We start from the raw sequence: 20118 nt of genomic DNA, 5'->3' as shown, positions 1-20118 counted from the left end.
TCTGCTCTGCACTTTCATATTAGAAGTACAGTAGCTCTTTTCTCTTCTTTTTAGGAGGTTAAGTTTAGTTGAGAGTTCTATAACCAGTACTTGGTACCTGATTTTAAAAACTGCCTCAGAAGGATGAAGTTGAGAGCAGCAGTCTATGTTCAAATGGGGCTTATAATAGATGGCTGCCGTATTTTGGCACACTGGACCTGAAGCTGAAGAATTACCTTGGCCTCATTGCTGTGGATACCAGTTGAGCCTCACAACTGCCGCTTCACTGCACAGTGATTTTATTGTCACATATTCTGTTGTGTTTATGTGGTCATTTAGTCACTGCCCTTTGTAACACAAATACTGTTTTGATTCCTTTTAAATTAGTTGCATTTACTTTTTTGTTGACTTTGAAGTGTTTAATTTTTTCAGGGGCCATTTTAAGTTGCTTGACATTCAAGAAAGTTCAGATATTCACATTCATTCTTAAATATATTCTTAACTAGCCACTGGGGCCTGGAGAATAAACGCTGACTGACATCCGTTTCTATTTTTTTTTTTTTTTTTTTTTTTTTAATTTTTTTTTTTTTCAACGTTTATTTATTTTTGGGACAGGGAGAGACAGAGCATGAACGGGGGAGGGGCAGAGAGAGAGGGAGATACAGAATCGGAAACAGGCTCCAGGCTCTGAGCCATCAGCCCAGAGCCTGATGCGGGGCTCGAACTCACGGACCTGATCTGACCTGGCTGAAGTCGGACGCTTAACCGACTGCGCCACCCAGGCGCCCCGTGACATCCGTTTCTAAAGGTTCAGAAGTTTGGAATGTTTCATGCTTTCACAAGAGCTTGGCGAAGAGTTACAGTTTGTTAGCTTTTAGCATTTTTCTGTTTCTCATGTGCTCTGAATTGTTGAGTACACAGGAAACATTTTAACTGCTCAGAAAAAGAGTGTGCTTGGTATTTTTATTTTCAAGATTGTCCCCTAATCTGCATTTTAAAAAAAAATTTTGATGTTTAAGCAGAAAATATTTATTGACAGTGGGTTTGTGCGAGAGACTGTACTTGGTGCTTTACAAGTATTATCTTAAATCCTCATCACAGCACCACAAGGCATGAGTTATTAACTCCGTTTTCCAGTTGGAAAAATTGAAACTCAGATTATGTAATATGACCCTAGTTATGCAGCTGATAAGGTGTGGAACCAAAGTTTCAATCTAAGTCTAACCAACTACAGTTCTTCAAACTACAGCTGACTGCTTTTTTTCTCAACAAATTGACACTCTAGATTGCTGTCTTTCCAGCCTTAGCTCTCAATGACATCAGGTATTAGTCATTAGATGTCCCCCTGTACATAGTGCTTCTTGAGTGAAGACTTAAACTGGTCAGAGTAGAATCATTTTGTGTAAACAAGTAAGATACACTGACATTCTCATGCTGTGAGATAACTACCTCCCGTACTTGTGCTGAGCTGTTAAGACATGGCATTAACTGAATGGAATATCGTTACCTAATTTTCACTTTAGTCAGGATGTGTAATTTTGGGGTGTCATGGAACTAAAATTGGGTAATGGATGAGAGAGCCTTAGGTAGAATTGGAATTGTGTTTCCAAAGGTCTTGAGGTTTTTTTTTAAACATCTGTATCTACCACATCTGAGCATTATCTAGTTTTTTTTTATATTTTATAATGAGAGATGTTGGCAAAATGTTTTATTAGCCTAGAATCTTCTTGCTGAAGTGGTATGGAGGACTTGAATTCTAGGGGATTTGGTTCTTTCACCTATATGGCCTAATAATCAGGGCTTCTTGTGAGATAGGTCGTTAGACACGTTAATTGTAATTAGTATGTTCCCCTATCTTATCCCCTGAATTATGGACATCTTGAAATTCATTGTTTCTCATTTGGCCAGGTTTTCAATGAAGTAATTTTGAATATGCATCATTTGCTAACAAGTTAAGCAAAATAGTTTTTAATAATACTAAACAATGTTAAGGTAGTAGTTATTTTTTATTTCATATTTAAGCCCCAGGCTTTAACTGTTTTACTTTTGTCTTAGCAACTTGTGCACTCAGTTTTAAATGAATAGAGTAATAAAATGGTAGGAAGTTGGAGGGTAAAACAATTTCTCTGTAAAGTGAATTAATGTAAATACTTTTTTAGAGACATTCTAAATGCTCAGATCTGATAAGTTCACTTTTTACAAGCCAACTTAATCTTTTAGTTCTTGAAAAGGGCCTATTACTTTGTTAAGAAATAATCCACAGTGGGGCAGCGAGGAGCTAGAAGCATGACAGAGGATCTGGATACATAAAAAATGTTTTAGATGCTGAGGAAGAACCTACTTGAGAGAATCAGAAACATCTAATATTCTTTCTATTCAGGAAATTATTGTTCACATAAACCAGATGAAAAGAAGGTCTTCTACCTTTTCTATTATGAAATCTTAGAACATATTTTCCATGTCTATAAAATTGCTCAGAATTTGACCTGCACTGAAATGAGATAACATGAGTTTAAACTAACCTTTTAAGAATACTGTTCACTTGAGAGCATTAAGGATTCTTTTCTTTTGTATATTTGAATTGTCCTGTATTTAAATTGCTATATTTTTAAATGACATATTTTCATCTTTCAGGGAAAGGCGTAGGAGGAGAAGCAGGAGTTCTTCCAGATCACCAAGAACATCAAAAACTGTAAAAAGGAAATCTTCCAGGTCTCCATCCCCTAGGGGGTAGGTTGAAAGCATGTGCTAAATCCAAGGACCGAAGTGGGGGAAGAGAAATTTTCTTTTTAATCTATTTTTAAACTTGATTTATTTATTTTTATTTTTTTTAATGTTTTATTTATTTTTGAGAGAGACAGAGTGTGAGCGGGGGAGGGGCAGAGAGAGAGAGGGAGACACAGAATCCAAAGCAGGCTCCAGGTTCTGAGCTGTCAGCACAGAACCTGACGTGGGGTCGAACCCACGAGCTGTGAGTTCATGACCTGAGCTGAAGTTGGACACTCAACCAACTGAGCCACCCAGGTGCCCCTGTTTTTATTTTTTTAAGGCTTATTTATAGAGAAAGAACATTAGCAGGTGGGGGGCAGAGAGAGGGAGAAAGACAACAGGAACAGGGGAGGGCACAGAGGGAGAGAGAGAGAATACAGGCAAGGGAGGAACAGAGAGTGAGTGGGGGGCGGAGAGAATCCCAAGCAGACCCCATGTGGGGCTCAAACCCACAAACCCTGATGAGATCATGACCTGAGCTGAAATCAAGAGTCGAATGTTTAACCGACTGAGCCACCCAGGTGCCCCCATTTTTAAACTTTCTATTTTGAATGAGTAATGTTTTATACATTTTCATGTTTCAGAAATCACAACAGTATAAAAAGTTATACATCAGTAGGTCTTAACTTCACCTTTGCACTCATCTACTCTGTCTCCATAAGTAATGACTTCACTTTTTTGTATTGTAGATCCTTCCAGTTTTGTGTATAGGTATACAGTATGGAAATAGTTTTTTTCCATATTTCTTTCATAAAAGGTAGTACAAAATACACACTGTCGCGCCCTTGCTTTTTGTTACCCAACTACCTGGAGATCTTTACGTATTCATCAGAATGTTGCTTTGTTCTTTTTAACAACTGCACGGACTTCAATTATGTGGCAGTAACGTGGTTTTATTTAACCATCCTGTGGTAGAATGGGTTTTCTTAATTTTCCTATTGTAAATGATACAGTACTGTAATGAATAGCTTTGAACTTACTTTGTCCTGTGCAGGTGCATGGGAAAATTCCAGAAGTGGTATTATTGTGTCAAAGATGAGGCATGTTTGATTTTGAGGAGTATTTCTGTACTGCCTTCCAAAAGGATTGGCAGCAGTTTGCACTTTAACCGGCTGTGTATGAGAGTACCTGTTTTCCTATAGCAACAACATACTATATTATTAAAGTTGTGGATTTTTGTCTGTCAGATAGATGAGAAACGGTACCAGTATCTAGTGATTCTAGTTGCATGTCTTTTAAGAGTGAAGGTGACCATGTCTTTATATATTTGAAGGCCATTTTTATTTCCTGTGAGTTGTTTGTGTACTTAGGCCATTTTTCTATGGGATCTGGTTTTTGTTTGTTTTCACAATTTTCTTATTTCCAGAGCTGTTTTTTGTATTCTTTTTTTTTCTTCTTTTTTTTTTTTTAACTCTACCCCCATTGTGAGGCTTCAACTCCTGGCCCCTGAGATCAAGAGATGCTCTTACTGAGCCAGCCAGGTGCCCCTGTATTAGGGAGATTATTCCTTAGTGATTTGATATCAGGTCTCATTCCTAGTTTGTCATTTGTTATTAGAAATTAGTTACGAGACTTGATTATACAAGTTCTTGATTTTTTTTTTAAGTTTATTTTGATAGAGCATGTGAGCACAAGTGGAGGAGGGGAAGAGAGAGAGGGAGACCAGAGAGAATTCCAAACAGGTTCTGCACTCAGCACAGAGCCTGACTTGGGGCTCAAACTCCGTAACTCTGAGATTTTGACCTGAGCCAGAATCAAGAGTCGGATGTGTAACTGACTGAGCCACCCAAGTGCTTAAAGTTTTTGATTTTTATATGATTTCTCAATTTTTTTCTTTTTTTTTCTATTTTTAAAAAATATTTATTTATTTTAGAGAGGGGGGGGAGGGAGGGAGGGAGGGAGAGGTTTGAAGCAGGCTCCGTGCTGACAGCAGAGAGCCTGATGTGGGGCTTGAACTCACAAGCTGCGAGATCATAACCTGAGGTGGGTTTGGACGAGATCATAACCTGAGCTGAGGTTGGACGCCTAACTGACTGAGCCACCCAGGCGCTCCCCCCGCTGCCCCGCCCCAACCTTTTTTTAAAGTAAACTCTACCCAGCATGGGGCTCAAAACTCAAAACCCGGAGATTGAGAGTTGCATGTTTTACACACTGAGCCAGACAGTGCCCCTCAAGTGTTTCCTTTTATGACTTCTGGATTTTGAGTTACAAAGTTAGAAAGGTCTTTTCTAGAGAATCCCCGCCCCCAATTGTTCCTTTTCATACTTTATGGTTTTGGTTTTTGCATTCAGGTAAGCTTTCCTATTGATCAATACCATTTCTTAAAAACTCAGCTTTTCTTTTTTCTTTCTTTGTTTTTTTAATGTTTGTTTATCTTGAGAGAGAGCGTGCATGTGTGTGAGCTGGGGGAAGGACAGAGGTGGGAGAGAGAATCCCAAGCAGGCTCCATGCTGTCAGCACTGAGCCCGATGTGTAGCTTGATCTGAACACAGGACTGGGCTGGATCTCAGGAACTGTGAGGTCATAACCTGAGTGGAAATCAAGAGTTGGATGCTTAACTGGCTGAGCCTACCAGGTGCTCCAAAAATTTAAATTTTCCAACACTAATTTGATGTGTTGCCTTTTCAGGTCCTGAGTGTTTCTATTTGTGTTTGGGTCTGTTTCTGGGCCTTCTCTGGAGTGGTTTGATGATTCATGCCAGTGCCCATGATTTTTATTATTCGGTTTGTGTAATATTTTTTTAACATTTAGTAGGGTCGATTCTCCTCCACACTTCTGCTGTTTTTTTGAGCTTTCTTGACCATTCTTGTGTGTTTTTCCATTGAACAGAAGAGTCAGTTGTTGAGGTTCTAAAAGTAAAATCTGGTGATGATGTGAATTATAGTTGCATTAAATTTCTTTCTTTCTTTCTTTCTTTCTTTCTTTCTTTCTTTCTTTCTTTCTTTCTCTCTCTCTCTCTCTCTCTCTCTCTCTCTCTCTTTCTTTCACTTTTTTCTTCCCAGTTACTTAAATTCAAATTAGTTAACACATAGTGTATTGGTTTCAGGAATAGAATTTAGTGATTCATCACTTACATACCATGCTCAGTGCTCATCACAAGTGCCCTCCTTACGCCTATCATCCATTTAGCTCATCCCCCACCCACTTCGCTTATCAACCCTCAGTTTGTCTTTAAAAGAGTCTCTCTTGGGGCGCCTGAGTGGCTCAGTCGGTTAGGCGTCCAGCTTCGGCTCAGGTCATGATCTCACGGTCCGCGAGTTTGAGCCCTGCGTCGGGCTCTGTGCTGACAGCTCAGAGCCTGGAGCCCGTTTCAGATTCTGTGTCTCCCTCTCTCTCTGCCCCTCCCCTGTTCATGCTCCATCTCTCTCTGTCTCAAAAATAAACAAACGTTAAAAAAAAAAAAAAAAGAGTGTTATGGGGGTGCCTAGGTGGCTCAATTGGTCAAGCATCCAACTTTAGCTCAGGTCATGATCTCATGGTTCATGAGTTTGAGTCCCACATTACACTCTATACTGACTGTGGAATGTGCTTGGGATTCTCACTCTACCCTTTCTCTTTGTCCCTCCCTCTCTCTCTCTCTCTCTCTCCAAATAAACAAATAAACTTAAAAAAAAAGTTAAAAAAAATTTAATCATTAAAAAAAGTCTCCTGGTTTGCCTTCCTTTGTATTATTATTTTTCCTTCCTTCCCCCATGTTCATCTTTTTGTTTCTTAGATTCTACATATGACTGAAATCATATGGTACTTGTCTTTCTCTGACTTATTTCCCTTCGTGTAATACACTCTAGTTCACTCCGTCCACGTCATTGCAAGTGGCAAGATTTTATTCTTTTTGATTGCTGATTGTATATATATACCACATCTTTATCCATTTATCAGTCGATGGACGTTTGGACTCTTTCCATAATTTGGCTGTTGTTGGTAATGCTGCTGTAAACATTGCGGTGCATGTGCTCATTTGAATCAACATTTTTGTATCCTTTGAGTAAGTAAATACCTAGTAGTCCAATTGCTTGGTCACAGGGTAGTTTATTTTTAACTTTGTGAAGAACTTCCATACTATCCGAGTAGCTGCACCAGTTTGCATTCCCACCAGCAGTGTAAGAGGGTTTCCCTTTCTGCACATCCTTGCCAACATCTGTTGTGTCCTGAGTTGTTAATTTTAGCCATTCTGACAGATGTGAGGTGGTGTCTCATTATGGTTTTGATTTATATTTCCCTGGTGATAAGTGATGTTCAGCATTTTTTTCATGTGTCTGTTAGGCATTTGTATGTCTTCTTTGGAGAAACTTCTTTGATAAGTTATCAGTACTTTATAGATTTTGGATACTAGCCCTTTATTTAATAAGTCATTTGCAAATATCTTCTCCCATTTTGTCATTTGCCTCTTAGTTTTGTTGATGGTTTTCTTCACTATGTAGAAGCTTTTTATTTGATGAGGTCCCAATTGTTCATTTTTGCTTCTGTTTCCTTTGTCTCTGGAGACATGTTAAGTAACACCTTGCTACAGCCAAGGTCAGAGAGGTTTGCTTCCTGTGTTCTCTTCTAGGATTTTGTTCCTTTGTTACATTTAGGTCTTGGGTCCATTTTGGATTTATTTTTGTGTGTGGTGTAAGAAAGTGGTCTAAGTTCATTCTTCGGCTTGTTGCTGTCCAGTTTTCCCAGCACCATTTGTTAAAGAGCTTTTTTTTCCATCGGATATTTTTCCCTGCTTTGTTGAAGATTAGTTGACCATATAGTTTTGGGTCCATTTGTGGTTCTTTATTTTGTTCCATTGATCTGTATGTCTCTTTTTATGCGAGTACCATACTGTCCTGATAATTACAGCTTTGCAGTACAAGTTGTGGTCTGGAATTGTGGTGCTTCCTGCTTTGTTTTTCTTTCTTTCTTTTTTTAAAAAAAAAAATTTTAATGTTTATTTATTTTTGAGAGCGGGAGAGAGCACTAGCCGGGAAGGGACAGAGAGAGACGGCTCCAAAGCAGGCTCTGCTGTCAGCACAGAACCTGATGTGGGGCTTGAACTCATGCACTGTGAGATCATGACCTGAGCAGAAGTCAGATGCCTAACCCACTGAACCACCCAGACGCCTCTTTTTTTTCTTTTTCTTTTTTTTAAAAAATTTTTTTTTTTCAACGTTTATTTATTTTTGGGACAGAGAGAGACAGAGCATGAACGGGGGAGGGGCAGAGAGAGAGGGAGACACAGAGTTGGAAACAGGCTCCAGGCTCTGAGCCATCAGCCCAGAGCCCGACACGGGGCTCGAACTCACGGACCGCGAGATCGTGACCTGGCTGAAGTCGGACGCTTAACCGACTGCGCCACCCAGGCGCCCCGTCTTTTTCTTTTTAAAAAAGTTTATTTATTTATTGAAAGAGAGAATCTCAAGTAGGCTCCATGCTGTCAGCACTGAGCCCAGTGTGGGGCTTAGTCACCACCTGAACCAAAACCAAGAGTCAGAAGCTTAACTGCCTGAGCCACCCAGGCACCCCTTGCTTTCCTTTTTCAACATTACTTTGGCTATTTAGGGTCTTAACCAGGTTTCATACAAATTTTAGAATTATTTGTTCTAGCTCTGTGAAAAATGCTGGCGTTATTTTGATAGGGGTTGCATTGAATGTGTAGATTGGTTTGTTTTAACAGTATTTGCTCTTCCAATCCATGAGCATGGAGTATTTTTCCACTCTTTTGTGTCGTCTTCATTTTTTTTCATAAGTTCTATAGTTTTTAGAGTACAGATCTTTGACTTCTTTGGTTAGGTTTATTCCTAGGTATCTTAAGGTTTTTGGTGCAGTCGTAAATGTCATGTACTCCTTGATTTCTCTTTCTGTTGTTTCATTATTGGTGTATAGAAATGCAGCATTTCTGTATGTTGATTTTATATCCCGCGACATTGCTGAATTCGTGTTTTGGCAGAGTCTTTCTGGTGTTCTACATAGTATATCATGTTGTCTGTCAAGAGTGAAAGTTTGACTTCCTCCTTGCTGATGTGGATGCATTTTATTTCTTTTTGTTGTCTGATTGCTGAGGCTAGGACTTCAAGTACTATGTTGAACAACAGTGGTGAGAGTGGACATCCCTGTGTGTTCCTGACCTTAGGGGAAAAGCACTTAGTTTTCCCCATTGAGGATGGTATTAGCTGTGGGTCTTTGGTATTAGCTGTGGGTCTATATGACTTTTGTGATGTTGAGGTATGTTCCTTCTTTCTCTACTTTCTTGAGGGTTTTTATCAGGAAAGAATGCTGTATTTTGTTAAATACTTTTTTTTGTATATTTTGAGATGATTGTATGGTCCTTATCCTTTTATTTATGTGGTGTATCACATTGATTGATTTGTGGATATTAAACCACCACTGCAGCCCAGGAATAAATCCCACTTGATCGTGGTGAATAATTCTCTTAATGTATTGTTGGATTCGATTTGGTAGTATCTTTTTGAGAATTTTTGCATCGATGTTCATCAGGGATATTGCTCTAATTCTCCTTTTTAGTGGGCACCAGTTGGATTAACTTTATTAACTTAGAAGAAATTTATAGGTTTATTAATAAATAAAGCCTTACGATGGTGAGTCTATCCAGGAACATGGTATATATTTCTACTTATTTAAATCGTCCTTTTTTTTTTTTTTTTTTTTTTTAAATTTTATTTTTAAGATAGAGCAAGCAGGGGAAGGGCAGAAAGAGAGGAGGACAGAGGATCCAAAGCAGGTTAGGTGCTCACAGCACAGAACCCGATGCGGGGCTCGAACTCCAGAACCGAACCATGAGATCATGACCTCATCTGATGTTAGACGCTTACCCGACTGAGCCACCCAGGCGACACTAAATCGTCCTTAGTATTTTTTAGGAGTGCTTCAGTGTTTGTTTCATACAGATTTTATGCACCTTCTGTGTTAATGAGGTCTTTTGTTGTTAATGAGGTCTTTTCTTTCATTATGTCCTCTAATTGGATGTTTTGTGCAAATGAAGGTTATTGATTTCTCTATATTTATTTTTCATCCCATCACCTTAATAATTGGTCAGAGTTTTTCAGTTGGTTTTCTGTGGTTTTCTTGGTATGGAACAGAGAAATTGACAAACTTTGCCAGAGTGTGAAGAGGAGCATGTTTCTCAGCAGGTGTCTTGTGTTTATTTGCTTGTGGGTTATTGTTTTTAGGTGAGAATAATGGAAAGCATAGGACACTGTAGTTGTGGGTCATATAAATGTATTTTTAATACTTTGCTCATATAAATTAAAACTTTACTATTATGAACTCAAATTAGACAAAAAGATGGGTTCACAAAGTCATTCCCTCCTCATTTCTTCTACCTTGCATCCTATCCACCTTCTGTCAGTGATCCATTGTTTTTATCCTTGTGTTTCTTTTGCAAAATTAAGTAGATCTATCTTAGGATTTCTCCTTCAGAATAGACAGCGTATACAATATATATACTGTGTGTGAGTGTGACTGTATGTAGCCCCACTTAAACTTTGGATGTGTGTTTTTTTTTAATTGAGAAATAACCCAAATATCATAAAATTCACTTGTTTAAATGTGCAATTCATTGGTTTTTAGTTAGGTTCACAGTAGTGTCCATGACTAGTCTGACTTACTGTGTCTGTGAATTTGCCAGGTCTGGACATTTCATATATGGACTCATGCAGTACATGTAGTGTTTTGTTTCTGGCTTCTTTGATTAAATGTAATGTTTTCAAGGTTCATGTTTTACCTTGTATCAGTACTTCTTTCCATATGTGAGCAATATTCCATTGTGTGGATGAAGCTGTGTTTTATTTATCTATTCTTTAGTTGATGAACTTCTTTGTATTGTTTCTTTGTTTTAGCTGTTAAGAGTAGCTGCTATGGGGGCGCCTGGGTGGCCCAGTCGGTTGAGCGTCTGACTTCAGCTCAGGTCATGATTTCGCAGTTTGTGAGTTCAAGCCCTGTATCGGGCTCTGTGCTGACAGATCAGAGTCTGGAACCTGCTTCAGATTCAGTGTCTCCTCCTCTTTGCCCCTCCCATGCTCATTCTCTGTCTCTCTCTGTCTCTCAATAATAAACGTTAAGAAAAAAAAAAGCTGCTATGAACATTCATGTACAAGTTTTTGTGTGGATATATGGTTGCATTTCTCTGGGATACCTGTCTGGGAGCGGTAATTGCTGAATCCTGTGGTACTCTCTCATTATCTTGTTGAGTAACTGCCAGACTGTTTTCACACATTTACCTTCCCAACAGCGATGTGCAAGGGCTCCAGTTTCTCCACGTATTCACCAACACTTGTTATTGTCTGCTTCTGATTATAGTCATTCTTCAGGAGTGTAGTAGCACCTCATTGTGGTTTTGATTTGCATTTTTCTAATGAATGGTGATGTTGAGCATCTTCTTGTGTGCTTAATTGACCATCTCTGTACCTTTGGAGACCTGTCTTTGCAAGCTTTTTGCCCATTTCAAATTGGGTTATTTGTATTATTTATTTTTGTTTTTAGTGTTTTATTTATTTTTGAGAGAGACAATGTGAGTGGGAGAGTGCCAGAGAGAGAGGGAGACACAGAATCCGAAGCAGGCTCCAGGCTCTAATTGTAGTTCTTTAAATTCATTTATCCTATACCAGATAAATGATTTGCAAATATTTCTCCTATTTTGTGGGATGTCTTTTCACATGCCTAAAGTTTTTAATTTTGATGAAGACAGATTTATCTATTTTTTCCTTTTGTTGTCTTTGCTTCTGGTGTCATGTCCAAGCAATCACTGCCAAATCCAGTGTCATGAAGATTTTCTCCTATGTTTTCATCCAAGAGTTTTATGGTTTTAGCATCTACATTTAGGTGTTTGATCCAAGCTTTTTGAATCAAAAAAACTTTGACTCAGGTTTTTAATATAGTATAAGATAATGGTCCATCCTCGTTCTTAATGCAGGAGGATATCCATATCCAGTTTTCCCAGTACCATTTGTTGAAAAGATTGTCCTTTCCCCATTAAATGGGTTTTGGCATCTATGTCAAAAATCATTTGAGCCATATATGTGGAAGTTTATTTCTGGAGTTTCTGCTGTATTCCATGGGTTTATTTTCAGTCCTTATGTAATACTACACTGCTTTGGTTACTGTACCTTTTGTGTAGTAGGTTTTGAAGTTCGGAAAAGCTTCGACCTTTGTTCTTTTTAAGATCGTTTTGTTGATTCGATGTCCTTTAAGATAGTACATGAATTTTAGGATGGGTTTTTCTATTTCTGGTAACAACAGCAATGGGATTTTGATAGGGGTTGCATTGAATCTGTAGGTGGCTTTGGACACTGTTGTCATCTTAACAGTATTTAAATCTTCTAGTCCATAAACAAGGATATTTATTTATTTGTCTTCATTTCTTTCAGCACATTTTTTGCCTCCTTGGTTCAATTTATTCCTAAGAATTTTATGCAGTTTGATGTGGTTGTTCCTTTGACATTTAAGAATTATGTAGAAAGATACACTATGTGGAGTTGCACACATATATTTCTTTTATTGTACCTGAAGTTTTAGTTATGGTTAAAAATCTTTCTTTTTGGGGCGCCTGGGTGGCCCAGTCGGTTGAGTGTCCAGCTTCAGCTCAGGTCATGATCTCACAGTTTGTGATTTCGAGCCCCGTGTCGGGCTCTGAGCTGACAGCTCAGAGCCTGGAGCCTGTTTCGGATTCTGTGTCTCCCTCTGTCTCTGCTCCTCCCCCACTCGTGCTCTGTCTCTCTCTCTCTCAAAAATAAATAAAACATTTAAGAAAAAAATTTCTTTTTACCCAGTTAGTAAAGAAGTTCACCCATGTTTTCTTCTAGCAGCTGCATTTTATTTTAAAAATCTAGGTCTCTGATCCATTTGGACTTATTTATATATTATGGAGTGAGATAAGAGATGTAGATCCAGTTTTAGCACTTACCAGATAATATAATCCAATTGTCTCCAAACCTTTTACTGACAAAAGATCATCTTTTCTTCAATGATTTGAGATGCCACCCTTGTTAAACTAAATTTTCCTATGTATTTAGATCTATTTGCTAAGTATCTTTGTTTTCCTGGTCTTTGTCTTTATTTTTATTTATTTATTTTTTAAAGTTTATTTATTTCAAGGGAGAGAGTGGGGCACGGGGGGGGGGTGGGGGAGGGGCTCTGCACTGCCAGCACAGAACCCGATGCAGGGCTCGAACTCATGAACTGTAAAGTCATGACCTGAGCCGAAATCAAGAGTCAGGCACTCAGCCAACTGAGCCACCCAGGCGCCCCCTGTTTGTCTTTATTTTTAAACTATTCATAGTTACGAGAAAAAAGCTTAGAGTTCCCTATTAAGGTTGATATTTTAAAGTAGAAGGTATTATACCTCTGCTCTGAATTTTTTTTTCTCTCTAATTCTAAAGGTATATTATTTTTATACATGGAACTTGTTCATTTAGTCTTCTTTTTAACTTTCATCTTGAATCGGTGGGTGTCCTTTTAATGGTGAATGATGAGGGCAGTGCACAGTAGGTTGTTTGCAGTCTGAAGTTTTGCTAGTAGTCATTCAGCCCTCCATGGGAGCTACCTCTAATTCTTTATCCTTTTCATTCCTGTCTGTTTATTCATTTTTTTGCTTTGAAACAGTAGGTAAAACATCATATTTTGTTTTATTTTAATCTCATTACAGCAGATAAATTAATCTTGAACTAAGAAATTGAAAAAACTAAATTGTGTTTTATGTGAACACATGGTGGCCTCTGTGTATCTTTAAAAAGCTAATTGGGGTATGGGGTGGAGTAGGTGGGGTTATAACGTCCATTTATATTACTTGGTCAAACCAGGTTACTGATACGCTTATTTACAACGTATTAGTGTTAGATAAGGCTGTTTTGTCAACAGCATGGTAGGTCTTCAATTTCTTAGACATTCACTGGCATATATTCTCAATATTCTTATAGCAGAAATAAGAAGGATAAAAAGAGAGAAAAAGAAAGGGACCACATCAGTGAAAGAAGAGAGAGAGAACGTTCAACCTCCACAAGAAAGAGTTCTAATGACCGAGATGGAAAGGAAAAGTTGGAGAAGAATAATACTTCACTTAAAGTAAGCAACAGTCATTCAGTGTTTAGGCTTTGAATAATTAATAATTGATATTGTTATTTTTATACAGAACTAGTTTCAGGCCAAAAACTTCTTGAGAGCTATGGTATCTTGTATGTTTTTGGTATTCTTTAATGTTCAATTGATAACTTTTTTAAGCTGAAGTTTTGAAGGGATGAGGTACGAGCTAACTGAAACTCAGACAAATGCATTCCTTATTTTAGAGAGTCCTAGACTGGCATACAAAAAGACTGTCTATAGGTAACGTAGATTTGATTTTATATAAGGTTTCTGATTGGGGCCATTTTCCTCAGAATATATCTGTTTCCTGTGAAATATATTTGTTTCAGCAAATTTGACAAAACTTTTGTCATCATTCGTTTTATAATGTGTACTGAAATTAGGTTTGTTGAATTAGAATAATCAATGGAAAAGCAAATTCTACCAAGTCAGTTTTTTGGATAAATATTTAACTACTTGTGAATTACATTAATTCTTTTGTTATACCAGTAAGTGTATTTGTATTTGGAAATGAATTATGAGTTCTGGAGCTTTCATGTTCTGGTTTTATTTACGTTTATATTCATAGAGATTTAGTATCATCGTCAATAGTATTGATACCGTCTCTTGAGCATCACCGTGTGTCAGGCACTGTTCCACATGTTCTCACGTAATTCTCCTTTAACTGAGTGCAGAATTGGACTGTTCTTGAGCAGTCTTTGCTAGGATGAATTGCGATTTCTTTTTCTACAGCCTCTGAATTTTGCTTCTTTGGTATGCAGATTACAAATCTATCCTGGCATCTTTGGCACCTATTTAACTCTTTCAACAGATCTGTCCCACTTTTTCAATTAAGTAACATTTTTTCAACACTTAGACTTTCTCCTCAACTATTTTATTCTAATTTACAATTTCCAGAGGACGTATTGATACATGTTTGTGTATCTAATTTATCTGAAAAGGTAATGGGAGAAAATACTGTTTTATTAAGCTCACTGAAGTACATATTTTAGCCATAACCAGATGTAATAGCAGACAATATTAAGTGTACAACTTAATATTCATTGTAGGAGAAGGAACACAATAAAGAACCAGATTCAAGTGTGGGCAAAGAAGTAGATGACAAGGATGCACCAAGGACTGAGGAAAACAAAGTCCAGCAAAATGGGAATTGTCAGCCAAATGAAGAAAACCTCTCTACCAAAACAGAAGCAGTGTAGGACTGACAGATGCACCTCTAAACACACGCTGGAATAAAATCCAAAGCTATTAATTCTTCCAACAAGATGTTATACAGTGAAGAAATCCAGTTGAGTATGAAGATACGAACTAACAGCTTTTCTAGTTGTTAGGTGACTTTGTGGCCATCTTGTTACTGAGTAAGAAAATAAAGCATGGACATCGTGAAAATAACAGGTGTTACCCAAACTCCTCATCTTCTAGAATTTGTGCATTTCCATGGTGGCTGACACACTTGTCATGTGGTTTGTTAGTGTTTGCCAAGAACCATTGCAAATTAATGGGACGTCAAAGATCCAAATTTGTACTGTCCACAGAGACTGGAGATAAGCATTGGAGGCTCTTTTAAAAAATGGTTGTTACTGAATTTTGTATTGTTTTACTTTTTTTTTTTTTTTTTAATTTCAATATATACAGATTTGATGATGTGCTTGAAATCGGTGCAAATATATACACACCCTTGTAAGTGCAGAGTATGTAAGAAGTTTTAACATTTACTTCACAGGATTTACGGTGGTTGTGTTAAATTCTCACTATTGTGTTTTCTTTTGCTCACTGTTTAGGACAACAGTTTTTTGTTAAAATAGTTTTACAGACTAAAATTGCTTAAATAAGTGGATTAACAAACAACTGACAATGCATGCTACTGTTCTCTTTCAAAAGGAAGAGCAACTGTATTGAATACTAATAATAATGGATTAGTATTCAGCGTTTAGAATCATTGGGTCTCCTCACAAAGTAAGCATTTCCTTTTGAACTTTTTTTGACATTTCCAAGCTTATTATGAATAATATTGCAGTGTGTGTTGTCAGCTGTAGGTGGCAAAGGTGCCATTATTAAAAGAAAACTGGGTTTTCAAAACGGGCTATGGGAGCACAAGCTGAAGCTTTAGTGCCTTCTACAATGTGGTATACTGTTTTCTAGAATTTTATATGTGCTAGTCATTCTCAATTCATACGGAACTTAGATGGATATTTCATTCACTCCCATAGAGAAAGTGTCCAAAATAGTGTGTCAGAGAAGAGCTTCTTACATAGCTCACCTAACATGAGGGAAGTCCTGCTTTTAAGAATGACTTCAGAGCTTAAAACAACAATGCAGTTTTGGGACCATCAGTTTTATACTGTGATAATTGAATATGAAGCATGTTCTTACTTTACTTAAATCAGAGCGAACACTTTCGTTGTCTCCATTGGATGGCCTTAATTATTACCTCTTAATCATCTTCTCGTAAGTGATGTGCAGAAATTATATGTAAAACAGAACACGTGAGATTATTTGTTTTAAGGATATGTTTACTTGAGTTTAAAATATAGGTCATCCGTTACTCTTAGGCTCACTTTTTGCAGGAAGTATGCAAGTAGTAAAATGACAACATTGCTAATATTTTCCCCAAAGCCATAACTCATAATTTCAGAAATCTTTTCATTATTGTTATATTCCCCCAAAAGTTATACCTTTCAATTAGCATGTTCTTAAAAAAAATCAAGTATAATTATTTTAATGCAATCTAATACAATCAAATTACTCCGTTGCCTTACCTCATGGGAAGAGTTACTTATAGATTTAAAAAGCTGAGTAGCACATCAGTTACTTGGTTTCAACTTGAGTTTTCTTTTAATGTTTATACTATTGAAACTTAAGTATTCGATAGAAAATGGAAAGAATTGCCCTTATTGCAAGTAATGAAGCCTGGTTTGATTATGAAGCTGCTTAATTACTCTTCATGTGTTCAGAATTACTGTGTTTTTTTTTTCCTTTTTGTCACCATGTACATTAAAATTTTTGAAAATGCTTTACTATGTAAAGTATAGATGGTCATTTTAATCATTCAACCACATACGGTTGGCTGGTAAACAGCTTATTCTGATACAAGAATGCTTGGGTGCATATGGAAAGATTGTGAGTGTGTGTCTTGCATCAACAGCTGTCTTATTTATAATATGTAGTAGAATAGAGCAAATGTTTGAATCTTTGTTATTTTTAGTACCATTTCTCTAATAAAGCTAAGTATTTTAGAGGAGAGTATTTGTTTATGCATTTCAAAACAGCATCTTAGTTTATCATGTCTGTCTTGTTTTAGTTGGCATAGAAATTGTTTCAACGTGGAGAAAACATGTTTGTGTGGTGTTTTGAGTTATTTCTTGTACTCGGACTCAATGTTTCCTTTGTTGGCAGTTAATATAATTAGGTTCCTGCTACTAATTATTTTTCTTGCTGATGATATTCAGTTTTAAAATAATACTTCTTTTGAAAGACACTGATTTGTAAAAGGAGGACATGAATAGGAATATAGGAGATCCAGAGAGAGTGAAACATGTTCTTAAATGTGTTTATGGAAGCAAAGTTTTCTAGGGCTTGGAGGTATTGGAGTGAGTGTGTGCGAGAGAGAGAGATTGAGAGAGAGAGAGAGAGGGATAGGTTTTCTTTTCTTTGTTCACTTATAGGAGCCTGGTAGGTTTCCATTTTTTTGTTACTTTCTTTCAAGGTATTTTGTTTTTTCTTTAAGACTATTCTTTTTCATCCCAGGTAGATGTCAGGAAAACTTGAGGTAAGGCCAAGAAGACAGTAATTGTATACTTGATCCCTTTTTTAATTACGTTTTTTTTTAGCTTGATTATACAGAGAGTACATTCTGTTCCTTAATTGTGGTTGCCATTTATCATTCTAGACAAATTCTGTTGATCCTCATGTTTCTTTTCACAGTGCATGATGAATTATTTATATTAAGGTGGACCTTCATAATAAGGTGACCAGTTTTATGTGTGAAAACAAGCATAAATCCTTAACTTCTGCATTTGCCTCTGTATTATTTCTCCATCTAGTCTAATTTATAATTGCAAACACTAGACAACTTGTGATTTTGTTTAGAATTCTTACATTCAATAGTTTCAGTCTATACCATATTGATCTTCAGAAGTGTCAGAGGCTTAAATTTTGACATGCTTAAAAGAAAAATTCAAGTTTAGAATCCTTTCTTGTCAAGAAAGTAACTTCATTTGTGACATTATTTGCAGGACCTCATTCATTCCTATATATATGTTGCTATCTTTATCTTAAAACTTTAAAAAGTCTTTAAATCAGCCCTGAAGACACTATTTAATTTTAAGAATTAGAATATGTAGTAATAGGCCCTTAATCATTTAAAAAAATCTATTAGAAGTAATATGATTTGATAAAATCATATTTTTATGATTAGTCTTTTTAGTGGTTGACTTAGCTATTAGTATGAATCCTTTTGGAAGGATGCATTAAATAACATTTCAGTGCATTATTTCTTATATTTTCACTAAAAGATAGTATCTGATTTTAACGGACTGGGTTATGAAGTAGAGCCGTGTCCACAAAGTATGTTCCTTATATGTTTAACTATTTTTTCTTTTCACTACCTACATACTTAGTGTCCTCACGTTTATTTAGCTAGTGTAATAATTCATTTAAAATTGTTTATTTTCAAATTTCAAAAGTTAGGGCTCTTAAAAGGGCTAAATTAGATTTGTGGAAGCAGTAGTAAGTATAGTGTAATATAAAGTCTTTTAAAATAAAATTGACTTCCTTACCTAATTTTGGGTTTGTGGGTGAATTTTTCTTAAATACACTCTTATTGGTGATTTTGCCTGAAGATTGATACCTTACTTTAAAAACAAAAGCTAAAGCTATTGATGGTTTTTTGGTCCATATTCAGTTAGGTTGGTAGTAAGTAATAATTACATTTCTTTCCATCCTATTTTAAGGTATTTTTGTATTTCCTAGCAAGTAATTTATCATAATAATTAGTTTATATCTAAGACAACATTTCTTGATATATTGTTTTTAAACACAGGGTTTTAGTTTGTTTCCTGATTTTTAAATTAACTATGTATGTAGCTAACATTTTAATTTTGAAAATTGCCAACTTGTGGGAAACTTCACATATTTTACTGGTAAGATTTATTTCCCTGGGATTGGAATGGAATAGTAGTTCTCTCCATTCTTAACTTTCTTTTGCTAGATAGATAATTTCTTGACTCTATGTGCAAGTTCAAATTTATGAAAATCATGCTGAAAGAATTAGAATTGAAGAGATGGAGTTCCATCAACTTGAGGCAGCATGGTAGGCAACAAATGGTTGGGGGGCAATCTGCAGAACTCCCTGATTTCCACAGAAGATTACATCTGGGTGTATTGTGTCGTTGTATAGGTAGTTCAGTTTAATAGTTAAATATTCTTCTTAATCTTACAATAGTGTTCTTTACATGATGCTATGGGTTATCAAGGGAAGAGTTTAACATGTAAACATAAGATGCTGCATAGGTCGTGTATATTTATGTGAGTAGGGCTACTTCTAAGTGGTACTAGTAAAGATTTATCAAATGATGCTGCTATTGTGTTGCTATATTTTTAATAAAATGAAAATCTTAAAATCTCACCACTGTTGAGTAGTAATTTCACTTATTTCTGAGACATTTATGTACCTATTTATGACTTATTTTTTATAACTGAAAGGTGGTAATGGGCTCTTCTAGGGGTGTGTCGTATCTTTCTGGTTTTGGTTTATAGTGCCAGCCTAACAGGATGATGTGGAAAATGTTCCCTCATCTTCAGTTCTCTGAAGGACTTTGTATCATATTGTCATTACTTCTTCCATAAATGTTAGGTAGAATTTCACAATAAAGCTAACCTGAGTCTGGAATTTCCTTCTCACATTACAAATCAATTTGAAAACTAGATTTAGGATTATTTATGTTTTTTCTTCTTCTTCTTCTTGAGTAAGGTTTGGTGTTTGTGCATCTTCAAAGGAATTTGTTGTCCAGTCTATTCCAAGTCTGTTCTAACTTGTCAAATCTATTGGCATAAAGTTCATGGAATCTCATTCCTAATATTGTTAATATGTTTTTTTTAATCCGTTTATTGATTTAAAGTAAGTCAGATTTTGCTTTCATCAGATTTCCTCTGTTGTTTTTCTGCTTTTTATTTCACTGATTTCTGCTCTTTGTTATTTCTTCTGCTTATTTCAGAATTTATTTATTCTGCTTATTTCAGAATTATTTATCTATTTATTTATTGCTCTTTCCTAAGTTTAAGTTTTTTAAAGGTTTTTTAAGAGAGAGC

The 20118-nt window shown here is 36.4% G+C and overlaps 1 protein-coding gene across 6 annotated transcripts in view; it reads left to right on the top strand.

Moving 5' to 3' along the window:
* The window catches only part of SREK1 (splicing regulatory glutamic acid and lysine rich protein 1), a 49335-nt gene extending 29900 nt beyond the window's left edge, over positions 1–19435 (top strand). For 4 of the 6 annotated variants that reach the window (XM_086699840.1, XM_025924237.2, XM_086699839.1 and 1 more), the window contains 3 exons: positions 2614–2709; positions 13647–13791; positions 14859–19435. In XM_086699840.1, the coding sequence (XP_086555966.1) occupies positions 2614–2709; positions 13647–13791; positions 14859–15008 (391 nt within the window). In that variant the 3' untranslated portion in view covers positions 15009–19435. The remainder of the gene's footprint in view (positions 1–2613; positions 2710–13646; positions 13792–14858) is intronic. The other 2 variants (XM_086699841.1, XM_025924238.2) reach the window with 1 other exon arrangement.
* The last annotated feature ends 683 nt before the right edge of the window (positions 19436–20118 follow it).

Source organism: Puma concolor, chromosome A1, assembly GCF_028749965.1.
Source record: "Puma concolor isolate L17-30 chromosome A1, mPumCon1.1.hap2, whole genome shotgun sequence".
NCBI classification, from domain to species: domain Eukaryota; kingdom Metazoa; phylum Chordata; class Mammalia; order Carnivora; family Felidae; genus Puma; species Puma concolor.
Note: the sequence above shows the minus strand (reverse complement) of the source record. Positions and strands in the feature narration are given on the sequence as shown.